This window comes from Phyllobates terribilis, unplaced genomic scaffold (genome assembly GCF_046119375.1).
Source record: "Phyllobates terribilis strain yellow unplaced genomic scaffold, ASM4611937v1 Scaffold_1__5_contigs__length_1240528914, whole genome shotgun sequence".
NCBI lineage: Eukaryota > Metazoa > Chordata > Amphibia > Anura > Dendrobatidae > Phyllobates > Phyllobates terribilis.
The window spans coordinates 601,438,249-601,455,447 of record NW_027362761.1 but is presented as its reverse complement, the minus strand read 5'-3'; the positions used below and the strand labels follow the sequence as shown (position 1 = coordinate 601,455,447).

General features: G+C 47.5%; 1 protein-coding gene and 1 long non-coding RNA gene across 2 annotated transcripts; both read right to left on the bottom strand.

Annotated features, from left to right (window-relative positions):
- Positions 1-224: 224 nt before the first annotated feature.
- Positions 225-15,894, bottom strand: LOC141272338 (uncharacterized). Its single transcript, XR_012321998.1, has 5 exons — positions 15,796-15,894; positions 15,556-15,673; positions 7,048-7,236; positions 5,134-5,435; positions 225-409 (listed from the first exon to the last, which is right to left on the bottom strand). It is a non-coding gene; the product is annotated as an uncharacterized lncRNA (long non-coding RNA).
- LOC141165203 (uncharacterized) lies at positions 5,445-6,987 on the bottom strand (the record flags this gene model as incomplete). The annotated part of the gene is made up of 1 exon (XM_073650835.1): positions 5,445-6,987. A coding segment is annotated over one exon (1,509 nt), but the record flags the coding sequence as incomplete, so codon positions are not given.
- Positions 15,895-17,199: the final 1,305 nt, after the last annotated feature.

Genomic DNA, 17,199 nt, shown 5'->3' with positions numbered 1-17,199 from the left:
TTGTACATGCCTTCTCCAGACCCCCTGGAAGTGAAATCCAACACTTCAGGTCAGAAGTCTCCGGCATGCTCTTCATCAGGGCGCACCAATCCCAGGGCGTCCTGCACATGCGCAAGCCTGGGACATTGTTGGGGCCAGCAGGCATCCAAAAGGACTTCGGCGCTCGCATCTACATGAGCCCTCAAGTGACCAGCGGTGGCGCTTCCAGGACCCGACACGGCACTATAGACAAGGAGCCTTTCTTCCAGGCAAGGCCTGGGTAAGTTTCTCCTTTAACTTTCCTCTCCTGATTCTTCAGCTTCAGGTTCCCTCATGGACAGGAAACCAAAATGATGCGGGGTAGAGGTGCAGCCCTCTTATTCAGTACGCTTCCTGTCCTTATTGGGTGAATTCCCTCTCTCGTGTGGCGCTGGTCATGGGGGAAAGGAAAATTTTAGAAATTGTTCTGGTATTCAGTGAGATATTAATGACAATCTTACTTATCAAAGGAAGTGTACTCATTATTCTGAGCAATTTTATTAAAAATTTTAAAACACACAGTGTACATGATTACAGTTTCTTTCCTGTATGACTTCCCCCATGTCTAACAAGATACATAGTAACATAGTTAGTAAAGCCGAATAAAGACTTGCGTCCATCAAGTTCGACCTGTTAGTTCTGTAATTGCTAAAGTTGATCCAGAGGAGGGCAAAAACCCCAAATGATTTGGCCAATCTTCACCTGAGGAAAAATTCCCTCCCGACTCTGAAACCAGCAGTCAGAATAAATCCCTGTATCAACCTACTATTTTATTCTATTTTTAAGTATATGCAGAAATCTGCCTGGTATCTAGAAAAGCATCCAGTCCCCGCTTGAACTGGTTTAGTGAATCCGACATCACCGTCTCCTCACTCAGTGAATTCCATATTCTCACTGCTCTTACCGTAAAGAACCCCTTCCTATGCTGGTGCTGAAACCTTTTCTCTTCCAGTCTTAGTGAGTGCCCTCTTGTTACCGTAATATCCCTCCTTTTGAACAAATCCCGGGCAAGGTCTCTATACTGTCCCCTAACATATTTGTACACATTTATTATGTCCCCCCTCAACCTTCTCTTTTCCAGGCTGAATAGTCCTAGTTTTGCCAACCTCTCTGGGTATTGCAGTCCCTCCATTCCCCTTATTAATTTTGTTGCCCTCCTTTGTACCTTTTCAAGCTCATTTATATCCTTTCTATATATTGGGGCCCATAACTGAGCACAGTATTCCAAGTGTGGTCTGACCAGTGCTTTGTACAGTGGAAGAACAATGTTCTCATCCTTTGCAGCTATACCTCTTCTGATACATCCCATTACCCTGTTTGCCCTTACAGCAGCCGCCTGACTTTGGGCACTCCAATTTAGTTTGCTATCAATCAAGATGCCCAAGTCCTTCTCCATCTCTGAATTCCCCAATGATTTCCCATTCAGTGAGTACTGGTGACTTCCATTTTTCCTTCCCATATGTATGACCTTACATTTCTCCTCGTTAAACCTCATTTGCCATTTAATGCTCCACCTACCCAGCTTATCCAAATCCCTCTGTAGGTCTTCACTATCCTCTTTTGTATTAATTGTTTTACATAACTTTGTGTCATCTGCAAATATTGATATTTTACTATTTATCCCGTTAACTATGTCGTTAATAAAGATATTAAATAACATTGGGCCTAGTACAGACCCCTGTGGTACCCCACTAGTGAAGCTTACCCAATCTGAGTATATTCCATTTATAACCACCCTCTGCCTTCTATCCTTTAGCCAGTTAGCTACCCACTTGCAGACATTTTCCCCCAGCCCCATCATTCTCATTTTGTATACCAACCTATTATGTGGCACGCTATCGAACGCTTTTGAGAAGTCGAGATACACGACATCCACTGGTTCCCCCTGATCTACTCGAGAGCTAACCTCCTCGTAGAAGTCAATCAGGTTTGTTTGGCAGGAGCGATTCCTCATGAATCCATGTTGGTTCGGGGTTAATAGATTATTAGCATCAAGATGCTCCATGATTGCCTCATTAATAAAGCCTTCAAAAATTTTGCCCACAACGGACGTCAGACTCACCGGCCGATAGTTTCCGGCGTCACTTTTCGCTCCCTTTTTGAATATTGGCACTACATTCGCCTGTCGCCAATCAAGTGGCACAGACCCAGTCTCAACAGAGTCCTTAAATATAAGATATAACGGTCTGTCTATCACATTACTTAGTTCCCTTAGTACCCGTGGGTGTATGCCATCAGGTCCTGGTGATTTGTTAATTTTAATGTTACTGAGGCGTTTCTGTACCCCAGCTTGGGTTAGATTTGTCATACTTAGTGGAGGATTAAGTTTGTCACTTCTTATTTCGCCTGTTAGTTCTTTTTCCTTTGTGAAAGTTGACGAAAAAAATTTATTTAATAGATTAGCTTTATCCTCATCTTTCTCTATGATTTTGCCTTCATCACTTTTTATCGGTCCAATATTATTCGATTTAATCCTTTTACTATTTATATACGTAAAGAACAGTTTGGGATTTGATCTACTTTCCCTAGCAATACGTCTCTCTGTTTCCTCCTTTGCTATTTTTATTTGTTTTTTGCAGGTTCTCGTTTTTTCCTTGTAACACATTAGTGCCTCCTTACTGTTTTCCTGTCTTAATCTCTTGAATGCCTCTTTTTTGCTATTTAACGCCCCTTTTACGTTCTTGTTCAACCATATTGGTTTCCTCTTATTTCTGGCCCTTTTATTCCCATACGGTATATACCTCTCGCACTGAGTATTCAGAATTCTTTTGAAGGTTTCCCATTTACTATTCGTATTTCCTTGATTAAGAACTTTGTCCCAGTCTATAAGTTGAAGGTTTTCTTTCAGCTGATCAAACTTCGCCCTCCTAAAGTTTAATGTTTTTGTTGTTCCCTTATTGATAACCCTACTGAAGGGCATTTTGAAATTGATAATATTATGATCGCTATTACCTAGGTGCCCCCCTATCTGTACCTCAGTTATTCTATCAGGCCTATTAGTCAATATTAAGTCCAACACGGCCTTCCCTCTCGTTGGTTCCTGCACTAGTTGGGAGAGATAATTATCCTTAATATTTGTCAAGAACCTTTTTCCTTTCTGCGATCTACAGGTTTCTGTTTCCCAGTCAATATCCGGGTAGTTGAAGTCCCCCATTACAATCACTTCATTATGTTTTGCTACTTTGTCTATTTGTCCTAATAGCAGTTTCTCATTCTCCTCTGTTATATTGGGTGGCTTATAGCAGACCCCCAGTAATATTTTATTATTATTTTTTGCCCCCTCTATCTCTACCCACATGGACTCGACCCCCTCTTCTCCCTCTCCTATTTCTTCCCTTAGTCTGGGTTTTAGACATGACTTTACATATAAGCAGACTCCTCCGCCTTTCCCCTGTTTCCGGTCCCTTCTAAATAAACTATAATCTGTTAAATTTACCGCCCAGTCGTAGCTATCGTCTAGCCAAGTCTCTGTTATACCTACGATGTCATACCTCTCCTCCGATATAAGCGCCCGTAGCTCATCCGCCTTATTGGTCAGGCTTCTTGCGTTGGTCAGCATGCAAGATAAAACTTTGGGGTTATTTAGCATCCTATTCTTCTCTAACGATCTAACTGTACTATCCCCACCCCCCTCTCCACCCTCATTATATTCACTTCTCCCCTTCCCCCTTGCTTGCCTCACATCCCACCTATTTCCTTGGTTCCCCCCCCCGTCTCTAGTTTAAAAACTCCTCCAACCTATTAGCCATCTTCTTCCCCAGCACCGCTGCACCCTCCCCATTGAGGTGCAGCCCGTCCCTACGGTAGAGCCTGTAGCCGACAGCGAAGTCGGCCCAGTTCTCCATGAACCCAAACCCTTCTGCCTTGCACCAACTCTTTAGCCACTTATTCACCTCCCTAACCTCCCGCTGGCGCTCCTGTGTGGCTCGCTGGATTGGTAGTATTTCTGAGAAAACTACCTTGGAGGTCGTTGCCCTAAGCTTCCTACCTAGATCCCTAAAATCATTTTTAAGGACCCTCCATCTACCACTCACTTTGTCATTGGTGCCAATGTGGACCATGACCGCTGGGTCTTCGCCAGCCCCACCCAGTAACCTGTCAACCCGATCCGCGATGTGCCGGACTCGAGCGCCAGGGAGGCAGCACACCGTTCGGCTCAGGGAACGCATACATTGTGCAAGATGTACACTGCACGGCTCCGGCCAACATGGACGTCATTCTAAATATGGGGATACAGTCAGTATATATGTACAAGTACAAAACACAATTATTTATATATAGGTGTATGGACGGGGATCAATTAGGGATGTGCAAGTGTATCGATTAGATATCGGCGCGGGATCAGTTAAGTATGGACGGGGGATCAATTAAGTATCAATTAAGTATGGACGGGGGATCAGCTGAGTGGGTCAGGTGGATTAATTAAGTATGGACGGTGTGTCAATTAACTATGGACTGGGATCAATAAGTATGGACTGGGGAAATAATTAATTGTGGACTAGGGAATCAATCAATTAATTATGGACAGGGGGTTTAATTAAATAGGATGGGGGGTAAAGCAAATAAATAGGTATGGACGGTGGGTCAATTAACTAAGGACTGGGGATCAATAAGTATCAATAATATCAATAAATATGGACTGGGGAAATAATTAATTGTGGTCTGGGGAATCAATCAATTAATTATGGACAGGGGTTAATTAAATATGGTGGGGGATAAGGCAAATAGATAGGGACTGGGGATGAGTAAAAGTGGACAAGGGGAATCTATTAAATAGGACAAGGGGGATCAATCAATTATGGGCTGGGGGGGTCAAACATTTAAATGTGGTCAGGGGGATCACTTTAATATGGACGGGGGGTGGTCGGGGATCAATTAAATGAGGACGGGGGGGTCAATTTAATGTGGTCAGAGGGATCAGTTAAATATGGACGGGGGTGTTCAGGGGAATCAATTTAAATATGGACGGGGGTGATCAATTAAATATGGACGGGGGGTAATCAATTAAATATGGACTAGGGAATACAATTACAATACAGATACAAATACAATACAGTACAGTACACACTTGGGTTCAGTAGGGCCGCTTATCGCGGCCTCCTGCCCCTCACTCACCTCCTCTAGGGACGCTGCACGCTATCACAGCGCGCTTGTCCCTCCGGTCGCCTCTTACCGGTCCTCCTGATCACCTCCTTGTCACCACCACCTGGCACCCTCCGCTGGCCGGCACTGCACGCTGCCACAGCGCTCTCTTGCGCTCGTCCCTCCGGTCGCCTCCTACTGGTCCTCCCGGTCCGCTCGGTCACCTCCGCCTGGCTCTCCTCCCTTCCCAGGAGCTCTCTCCACACACAGCACAACTCTTGCAGCACACGGCAGGCTCCGCCTCCACCACTTCCTGTCAGGCCTCCTCCCACTTCCTGTCAGGGCATGCACGATTTATTTACAAAAGATTCCTTCCTGTCAGGGCATGCACGATTTATTTACAAAAGATTTCCCACATAGTGAACATGAATACGGCTTCTCCCCAGTGTGACTTCTCTCATGTTTCACAAGACTTAATTTACCTGTGACGGACTTCGCACATTCCAAACATGAAAATGGCTTTATTCCTGTGTGAATTCTCTCATGTCTAACACATTTTGATTTATGTGTAAAGCATTTCCCACATTCTAAACATGAATATGGCTTCTCTCCTGTGTGAGTTTTCTGATGTCTAATAAGAGTCTTTTTATCAATAAAGCATTTCCCACATACTGAACATGAAAATGGCTTCTCTCCTGTGTGAATTCTCTGATGTATAATAAATCTTGATTTAGCTGGAAAGCATTTCCCACATTCTGAACATGAATACGGCTTCTCTCCTGTGTGAAATGTCTGATGTCTAATAAAACTCCCTTTATATCCAAAGCATTTCCCACATTCTGAACATGAATATGGCTTCTCTCCTGTGTGAGTTTTCTGATGTCTATTAAGAGTCTTTTTATCAGTAAAGCATTTCCCACATACTGAACATGAAAATGGCTTCTCTCCTGTGTGAATTCTCTGATGTATAATAAATCTTAATTTAGTTGGAAAGCATTTCCCACATTCTGAACATGAATACAGCTTCTCCCCAGTGTGACTTCTCTCGTGCATCACAAGACTTAATTTACCTGTGAAGGCCTTCCCACATTCCGAACATGAAAATGACTTTTCTCCTGTGTGAATTCTCTCATGTCTAACACATTTTGATTTATCTGTAAAGCATTTCCCACATTCTGAACATGAATATGGCTTCTCTCCTGTGTGAGTTTTCTGATGTCTAATAAGAGTCCCTTTATCATTAAAGCATTTCCCACATACTGAACATGAAAATGGTTTTTCTCCTGTGTGAATTCTCTGATGTCTAATGAATCTTGATTTATCTGTAAAGCATTTCCCACATTCTGAACATGAATACAGCTTCTTCCCAGTGTGACTTCTCTTGTGCAACACAAGACTTAATTTACCTGTGAAGGCCTTCCCACATTCCGAACATGAAAATGTCTTTTCTCCTGTGTGAATTCTCACATGTCTAACACATTTTGATTTATATGTAAAGCATTTCCCACATTCTGAACAGGAATATGGCTTTTCTCCTGTGTGAGTTTTCTGATGTCTAATAAGAGTCCCTTTATCTGTAAAGCATTTCCCACATACTGAACATGAAAATGGTTTTTCTCCTGTGTGAATTCTCTGATGTATAATAAATCTTGATTTATGTCTAAAGCATTTCCCACATTCTGAACATGAATACGGCTTCTCTCCTGTGTGAATTCTCTGATGTGAAATAAGATTCCCTTTATCTGTAAAGCATTTCCCACATTCTGAACATGAATATGGCTTCTCTCCTGTGTGACTTCTCTGATGTATAACAAGTTTTGTTTTATTTGTAAAGCATTTCCCACATTCTGAACAGGAGTATGACTTTTCTCCTTTGTGTTTTCTGTGTGTTTAAATCTGAGCTTTTAGTAAATTGCTTGTCACACTGAAATCTTGTATCTGTGTCACCTGGAATTGTGATAACAATGTGAGATTGCTCAGGAGATGATTCCTCATGATTAGGAGGATTATAAGAAAGTGAAGTGCTGTGAAGTCCAGAAGGTGCAGGAAGGGTGATGAGGTTTCCTCCATTAGAGTGCTCCCATATATCTTCTTTTTTACAATTTAGTGATAAACCTTTATTCTCACAAGGATTTCCTATAAGGATGAAAGACAGATTTATGTTGTTAAAAAAATCATATCCAAAGAGATTTACACATTTATTTTCTGGATCTCACAATGAAGACCCTCGTCAGTCAAAGTACCGGTAATAAGGAAGACAACTACATGCCATAACATTAACACAATGACGGGTAAAGTGAATAACACTTATAAACTGGTGACATTGGCACAAGTCAGGGGTGGCAGAGATTAGACAGCAAATAGACAGTTCTTAAAGGGAACCTGTCATCAGGATTTACCCCCTTAATGTACCACCAGTGCCATTTCACTCTCTCAAGCTTCCTATCTCGCCCTTAGTGTAGAAAAGTGTCCACGCAATTAAAAATTGAGTTTTAATCTTTTATTACTGCATGCAAATGAGACTGACTAATCACAAAGGTGGGCCTCATAAAGGTGGCCGCCGTAATCATGTCCACAGTATACCTAAGGACTAGTGTTGAGCGAGTATGTTCTGTTAACCCTTTCGGTGAGTATGCTCGGGCGGGCTCCGAGTATTTATAGCTGCTCGGTGATAAGGTTGAATCCCTCCCGTGTGCATGATTTGCGACTGTTTGACAGCTTTATTACATGTGAGGAATGTCTATTTTTTACATATTCCTCACATGTAATAAAACTGTCAAACAGTTGCAAATCATGCACACGGGAGCGATCTAACCTTATCACCGAGCAGCTGTAAATACTCGAAGCTCGGCCCGAGCATACTCGGACAGAACATACTCGCTCAACCCCAGTAAGGACATGATACGAATCCTTAGAAGAATGAAATAGCACCGAAGTCATATTACAGTGTTAAATCCTAATTACAGTACCCAGGGGAGTCCTTCTCCCAATGTCTGAGAAGAAAAATCTACAGTGGTAGAAAGTGGAATGATTCGAGTATGTGAGCAACCTGTAGTGCAAATGGGTCTCCATGTATCCTCTGGAGCCTCCTTATTCCATTAACCACCCTACACCACGGATCCTCCTTATCCCCTGACGCCTCCCTACACCACGGATCCTCCTTATCCCCTGGAGCCTCCCTACACCACGGATCCTCATCATCCCCTGGAGCCTCCCTACACCACGGATCCTCATCATCCCCTGGAGCCTCCCTACAACACGGATCCTCATCATCCCCTGGAGCCTCAATACAACACGGATCATCCTTATCCCCTGGAGCCTCCCTACACCACGGATCCTCCTTATCCCCTGGAGCCTCCCTACACCACGGATCCTCATCATCCCCTGGAGCCTCCCTACAACATGGATCCTCATCATCCCCTGGAGCCTCCCTACACCACGGATCCTCATCATCCCCTGGAGCCTCCCTACACCACGGATCCTCATCATCCCCTGGAGCCTCCCTACACCACGGAGCCTGCTTATTCCCTGTAGCCTCCCTACGCCACGGATCCTCCTTATCCCCTGGAGCCTCCCTACACCATGGATCCTCCTTATCCCCTGGAGCCTCCCTATACCACGGATCCTCCTTATCCCCTGGAGCCTCCCTACACCACGGATCCTCCTTATCCCCTAGAGCCTCCCTACACCATGGATCCTCCTTATCCCCTGGAGCCTCCCTACACCATGGATCCTCCTTACCCCCTGGAGCCTCCTTACACCACAGAGCCTGTATATCCCCTGGAGCCTCCCTACACAACGGATCCTCATCATCCCCTGGAGCTTCCCTACACCACGGATCCTCATCATCCCCTGGAGCCTCCCTACACCATGGATTTTCCTTACCCCCTGGAGCCTCCCTACACCACAGAGCCTGCTTATCCCCTGGAGCCTCCCTACATCACGGATCCTCCTTATCCCCTGGAGCCTCCCTACACCACAGATCCGCCTTATTCCCTGGAGCCTCCCTACACCACGGATCCTCCTTATCCCCTGGAGCCTCCCTACACCACGGAGCCTGCTTATCCCCTGGAGCCTCCCTACACCACGGATCCTCCTTATCCCCTGGAGCCTCCCTACACCACGGAGCCTGCTTATCCCCTGGAGCCTCCCTACACCACGGAGCCTGCTTATCCCCTGGAGCCTCCCTACACCACAGAGCCTGCTTATCCCCTGGAGCCTCCCTACACCACAGAGCTTGCTTATCCCCAGGAGCCTCCCAACACCACGGAGCCTGCTTATCCCCTGGAGCCTCCCGACACCACGGATCCTCCTTATCCCCTGGAGTCTCCCTACACCACGGAGCCTGCTTATCCCCTGGAGCCTCCCTACACCACAGAGCCTGCTTATCCCCTGGAGCCTCCCTACACCATGGATCCTCCTTATCTCCTGGAGCCTCCCTACACCACAGAGCCTGCTTATCCCCTTGAGCCTCCCCACACCATGGATCCTCCTTATCCCCTGGAGCCTCCCTATACCACGGATCCTCTTTATCCCCTGGAGCCTCCCTACACCACAGAGCCTGCTTATTCCCTGGAGCCTCCCTACACCACAGAGCCTGCTTATCCCCTGGAGCCTCCCTACACCACAGAGCCTCCTTATCCCCTGGAGCCTCCTGACACCACGGATCCTCCTTATCCCCTGGAGCCTCCCTACACCACGGAGCCTGCTTATCCCCTGGAGCCTCCCTACACCACAGAGCCTGCTTATCTCCTGGAGCCTCCATACACCACAGATCCTCCATATCCCCTGGAGCCTCCCCACACCATGGATCCTCCTTATCCCCTGGAGCCTCCCTATACCACGGATCCTCTTTATCCCCTGGAGCCTCCCTACACCACAGAGCCGGCTTATCCCCTGGAGCCTCCCTACACCACGGATCCTCCTTACCCCCTGGAGCCTCCCTACACCACAGAGCCTGCTTATTCCCTGGAGCCTCCCTACATCACAGAGCCTCCTTATCCCCTGGAGCCTCCCTACACCATGGATCCTCCTAATCCCCTGGAGCCTCCCTACACCATGGTGCCTCCTTATCCCCTGGAGCCTCCCTACACCACAGAGCCTGCTTATTCCCTGGAGCCTCCCTACACCACAGAGCCTGCTTATCCCCTGGAGCCTCCCTACACCACAGAGCCTGCGTATTCCCTGGAGCCTCCCCTACACCACGGAGCCTGCTTATCCCCTGGAGCCTCCCTACACCACGGAACCTCCTTATCCCCTGGAGCCTCCCTACACCACGGAGCCTGCTTATTCCCTGGAGCCTCCCTACACCACGGAGCCTGCTTATCCCCTGGAGCCTCCCTACACCACAGAGCCTGCTTATCCCCTGGAGCCTCCCTACACCACGGAGCCTGCTTATCCCCTGGAGCCTCCCTACATCATGGATCCTCCTTATCCCCTGGAGCCTCCCTACACCACGGATCCTCCTTATCCCCTGGAGCCTCCCTACACCACGGATCCTCCTTATCCCCTGGAGCCTCCCTACATCATGGATCCTCCTTATCCCCTGGAGCCTCCCTACACCACAGAGCCTGCTTATCCCCTGGAGCCTCCCTACACCACAGAGCCTGCTTATCCCCTGGAGCCTCCCTACACCACAGAGCCTGCTTATCTCCTGGAGCCTTCCTACACCATGGATCCTCCATATCTCCTGGAGCCTCCCTACACCACAGAGCCTGCTTATCCCCTGGAGCCTCCCCACACCATGGATCTTCCTTATCCCCTGGAGCCTCCCTATACCACGGATCCTCTTTATCCCCTGGAGCCTCCCTACACCACAGAGCCGGCTTATCCCCTGGAGCCTCCCTACACCACGGATCCTCCTTACCCCCTGGAGCCTCCCTACACCACAGAGCCTACTTATTCCCTGGAGCCTCCCTACACCACAGAGCCTCCTTATCCCCTGGAGCCTCCCTACACCATGGATCCTCCTAATCCCCTGGAGCCTCCCTACACCATGGTGCCTCCTTATCCCCTGGAGCCTCCCTACACCACAGAGCCTGCTTATTCCCTGGAGCCTCCCTACACCACAGAGCCTGCTTATCCCCTGGAGCCTCCCTACACCACAGAGCCTGCGTATTCCCTGGAGCCTCCCCTACACCACGGAGCCTGCTTATCCCCTGGAGCCTCCCTACACCACGGAACCTCCTTATCCCCTGGAGCCTCCCTACACCACGGAGCCTACTTATTCCCTGGAGCCTCCCTACACCACGGAGCCTGCTTATCCCCTGGAGCCTCCCTACACCACAGAGCCTGCTTATCCCCTGGAGCCTCCCTACACCACGGAGCCTGCTTATCCCCTGGAGCCTCCCTACATCATGGATCCTCCTTATCCCCTGGAGCCTCCCTACACCACGGATCCTCCTTATCCCCTGGAGCCTCCCTACACCACGGATCCTCCTTATCCCCTGGAGCCTCCCTACATCATGGATCCTCCTTATCCCCTGGAGCCTCCCTACACCACAGAGCCTGCTTATCCCCTGGAGCCTTCCTACACCACGGATCCTCCTTATCCCCTGGAGCCTCCCTACACCACAGAGCCTGCTTATTCCCTGGAGCCTCCCTACACCACAGAGCCTCCTTATCCCCTGGAGCCTCCCTACACCACAGAGCCTCCTTATCCCCTGGAGCCTCCCTACACCACAGAGTCTCCTTATCTCCTGGAGCCTCCCTACACCACAGATCCTCCTTATCCCCTGGAGCCTCCTTACATTACTTGGTCTATATACAGCTGAACCTAGTGCACATGTGATACATCCGCCCCTGCCCGAAACCCTAAATATATGTCCTTAAAAATTATGTGTAAAGGGAAACTGTCCGTTCCCTGTGCCCCCAGAACCCGCAGCAGCTGTGTCTGCAGATATAAACTCTCCGCCTAACATCTCTATTACATTAAACACACAAACAGATCTTTAGAAAAAGTATTGTATTTCTAAAGTTTATGATATGTAAATGAGGCCTTTGACTTGTCGATGAGGCGTTCGTGACCCCAGAGCAGTCGCCCCACTTAGCATGTCATCACGGCTTTGGGGGCTTGAGAACATGACAAACCTACCGCATGCGCGCGGCTTCTCCTCCTCACTGCATTGAGCGTCTGACGCCGGGTGTACGCGTCCCATTACTGAGATAGGAGAGGACGGTCACTACTGGTCAGAGTCCATGTAGATGGGAGGAGCTCGGCCTCTAGCCCCGCCCTCCTCGCCCCTCCCCCTACACAGAATCTTATCAGGAGCGGCCGTCACCTCCGATCTCAGTGATGGAACAATGTTTCCTAACTGAATAGAGATTTTACCCCGGAACCGAGAATCCTGAGACGGAAGAAGAAATACGCAGATTTCTGTGGAGACTCCGGGGAGAAAGTTTCCTGTTTCCATCTCGTCTATTCTTACAATTCATGAAGTTTATTCCTCTTATTCTTGTGTAATAAAGACTGATCAGGACGTTGTGTATATTATATGGGAACAATGAGGAATACTGTCACCATGTAACAATACATCGCTTATGGTTTATGGCCGCCAGGATTTGGTAACACAAAAATGTCTGAAAAGAAACAAAGTATTTATTGTAGAAAAGTCCTAAAAGAAAATTAAATAAATATATTGTTATTGGCTTGGATCAGTTGTATTACCGCAGTTACAGAGACCCTCCACCCCGGGACTGAACACTACACATTTCCCTTTACAGTCCCCTATGGGGTCCTCTGCCCTCCGCTGCCCCCTCAGATCGGTGGTCCCTTCCCCCGGCTTCCAGGGCGGCCAGTGCAGTGGTATGGGGAGGGCAGTAATACGTCTACCCCACCCTCCCCTGCCTTTCCTGTGCTGTGACCTATGGGGCAGCGCCACATCCTATTAATCTCCCAGCAGTCTGCGGGGCGTCACCAGTTACAGATGTATTCTGCACCTGCTTTCATTGCTCCTGTTTGTCTTTGGTAACCTTGTCTGGCTTCCATAATACCCCGGGATGACTTAGGCCTCCATCTACAGGACCATTCTTACTCGGCTTCCTGATTCTGACCTCGTCCCGCTTCTTGATTGTCTAGCACCTGCCATCTTTGGGTCAGATCTGACATGTCGACCTTCTTCTGCCAGCTCGCTCTACCAGCCAGCACTACTATGTGGAGCAGCCCCGGTGTCTGTGCTGTAAGTCCAGATCACTGTACAGTGGTAAAAAGATGGAAGCCGGGAAACCTCTGGGACCGGCTGTATGGAGACTGTGTGTAAGCGCCTTATTATTAGGACCTGCCAGGTTTCCTCCATCGGTTCACCGTTACAGGAGGCAGATGGAGGACACAAGGAAGTGAGTCTATATATGATAACCGTATAGTCGCTTCTCAGTCTCAGGGTGGACGGTCGTTTTATCACTCAACTTGTGCAGCTCATGAAGAGAGAAAAATTCTAAAAAATAACAGCAGAATAAAGATGATAAAGTAACAAGATGAGAAATACAACTCATCCCCCACAAAAAAGCTCCTCATACAGCGAGGTCAGTAATGAGAAATAAACCATCAAGAATGGAAAAAACAATCCAACAGAGGCCGGACAGACATCTGTCTGAGATGGTGAGTCCTGCATTGAGCAGGGGGCTGGATACGGGGACCCTGGAGGTGGTCCCCTCCAACCAGAACATTCTAGGATTGTAAGTTGTTTGGTCATTTTATCTGTAAATCATTTCCCCCATTATCGGCCTTACAGATACATTTTTTCTTTATTGGATTTTTAATTTTTTTTTACTTTCTCGTCCTCTCATTTCCGGAGTCATAATGTTATTGGTCACTAAGCTGTGCAGTTCTTCTGCTATTCACCCTATAAATGTAAGGAAATACTGACAACTGGGCGTTACCATTGTTCTCCTACATTGTCCAATCAGAGCTGAGTGTGAGAAGTGTGGGGACACATGTATGGAGATGTCGGAGGAACGGCCGGGAATCTGAGCAGCAGTTTCTTTCTTTGGTAACAATTCTTGTCGGAAAAAGAATTTCATCCAATTTATTGGTAGAAAAAAAAAAAACTTAAAACTTTCGGAACCTGGATGAGGACGTCTTCTTACCTTCTTTTGGTAATTTATGTATTTTACTGTTGGAAAGAGAATTATTTATTCACGTTAGAGGCTCAGATGGGGGGACGATTCCTAGACGACATCTTGTTTGTCTGGAGAGACCGAGAGTGAAGATTCTTCTAAAGGGACGTTCCCAAAATCACAATGTGCTCTTATAATAAAGTACACCCTGGTTATTGTGAATATAACCCCTGTATAACATCTGGCCTGTCCAGCACATATCACCCCCTGAGTATGCCCCCCCAGGATCTATATACCCAGCAGTTGAAATTGTAACCAATACATACTGAGGAGCCACATGTTATATACTGGGGGGTGGGACAGGGCTGGATGTTATACACCGGGGGGACAACAGGGCCTGAAGGAGAAGCCAGAATGCAGTGATTAATGCGTGTGGCCCAATACTATTCTCCATATAGTGAATCTCTCCATATTACAAGATTCACCATAAATGAGACGCTGACAGGGGATATAATCCGTGCATGGTGAAGGGCGCCCCCTCTGGACAATATCTTATCTCCATGTTTATATGTTGATTGAACCAGAACTCAAAAACCGACATGATGTAAAATAACGACACCTCTAGATGCGGCCATCGCAGCTGTTTGTAGATATGAGCTCCTAATCCCTTTTATGATGAAGCAATTCTCCACCCGGCACAGAGGACTAAACATCTGTCATGTACGGTCACCTACCTGGTGGCCTCTGCTTGCCTCCGACTGAGACCGGTGTTCTGGTCCTCCTACATCCAAGATGGCCTCCATAGTGGCAGAGGGACAACAGCCATATGTCTGACCCACACCTCCATAGCATGGCACTTACTGACTTACCATAGGGGTCTTCATGCCATCGGGCGGCCGGCCTGGATGAGGAGGGACCAGAACGCCGGCCTCAATGTCGGAGGCAGTGGGAGGCAAACAGAGGCGACAGGTAGGACGACTCTACATGTGACATGTGTCGTCACTCGTCAGCACCAGGCAGAGGCTGCTACATCCCCGAGATCCATAGGACGGGGAGATTCATAACCTGGAGCACAAGCTCAGTCATTTATATGGCAGCAGGGACTTGTGGAAGAAAAATATGGACGTAAAGGATGGAAAGAATATTATAGAAAGTGAAGGAAAACTAATATGTGCTTCCTAAATCATAAAGAAGAGGTGTGAAGGCGGCCCCGGTATTCATCAGAGCACAGCTGGACTCTACAGGAGCAGCCGCGCCATCACCGGACGCTTCTGCTGTGATGAGGACAGCGGATAAAGCTTCACTGCACCGGAGACTCCACACGATATCACACACCGGTCATCATCATCATCACACGCCGGTCATCATCATCATCATCACACGCTGGTCATTATTACACACCTGTGGAAACAACTACCGGAATCTCCTCCTTCCCGTCACTCACACACGGCTGATCCCTCCTCGTAATCGCTTCTTCTTCTGTCTCGTCCTTCACTTTATTCTTAGTTGGATCTTCCTCCTGATATATCAGATGTAACAATCAGCACAATACAAGAAAACACCAAAATCTGTGACATCTATGACCTCAATCAGAAATGTCCCCCCATATACAGATCCGGTACAGGGCTCAGCGCCGTCTACCTGATGACTCTCCGGGACATTGTGATTCTCCTCTGGACAGTCCTGGGGATACAGAGGACGGGGACATCTCTCTGGTGGATTTTTCCTCCTGAATCCATCTGTAGGAAACACAAAGTGACGGAATAGATTGTGTCATGTGTGGCAAAGTCACTGGTAAAGTGATAGAGGGAAGATATGTTTCACGGAGGCTATTAGCTACTGTGAATTGTTAACCATGAAATTTGCTCCAACATGTTATTTGCTTAAAGAGGTTAAACTTCCATGTTAAAAGGGAGTGTTTTTTGTGAATGATCATTGTGAAGGGTGGGAGGTCATTCACCATATCTCCATCTCAGAGTGTGGTCTTTGATTTAAATACAAGTCCTACTGAGGCATTCAGTGTTCAGTGTCTGGAGAAGCTAGCTCCAGAGAGGATCTTGTGTTTGTTTTTCCTGAACCAAGTGGAGTTGCTGAACTCTCAGCAGGTGGATCCCTGCTATCACAAAGACTGTGCTTTTGTGTTACCATTTTGCTTTGTTTTCCTGTTTTGGCCAAAGGGCCGTGATTTCTTTTATGGACTCAGTGTTGGTTTATGCTGCATTTTAATAAACCAATGAGAACTTTTTGGCCAAAGGGCCGTGATTTCTTTTATGGACTCAGTGTTGGTTTATGCTGCATCTTAATAAACCAACGAGAAGTTTTTAAAGAAACAGTGTACCTGTGTCTACCTCCGTGTGAGCGATCTACCACACATGTTATGATGAAATTATGGGAGTAGTAGTAGGTGACCACAGAACAGACATGACAGTCTCCCCTCCTCACCCTGCTGATCGGCCCATATTGCGATCGCCTCTTGTGCTCCATGTATAACCTCAACCTTAATATCAACCAGATCTTCACCCTAAAAATAAAAATGTAAGATGAGCTCAGGTCCCATCACTTCATGGTCAGATGTTGTGGGGACTTCAGTGTCATCTACCTGATGATCCTCCGGGATGTTGTGATTCTCCTCTGGACAGTCCTGGGAATACAGAGGACGGGGACATCTCTCTGGTGGATTTCTCCTCCTGGATCCATCTGTGGAGACACAGAGACTGAATACATGACCTGCCGTGTATCTGTCTATATATGAGACTCGTCTCTCAGAACCAGTAATTCTAGGTTTATGTATCAGGGAATAAATTACATTGTTGTGGTCCTCACCCCCTGTACCAAGGACCCAGCACATTGTGGACCTCAAGTATGAAGTGATAATCAGCGAGGCCAAAGCCTAATGCTCTCTGCTCTGCACTCGGAGGATGAGGACCCTGAGGAGAGGGACAGAGAAGACCCTCGTCAGTCAGATGGAGGAGCCGTACTAAGAAACACAACTTCTCCAAGTTTCGTCTCCAGGGACGGAGCCACAGAGGAGCTGGAGAAAGCTCC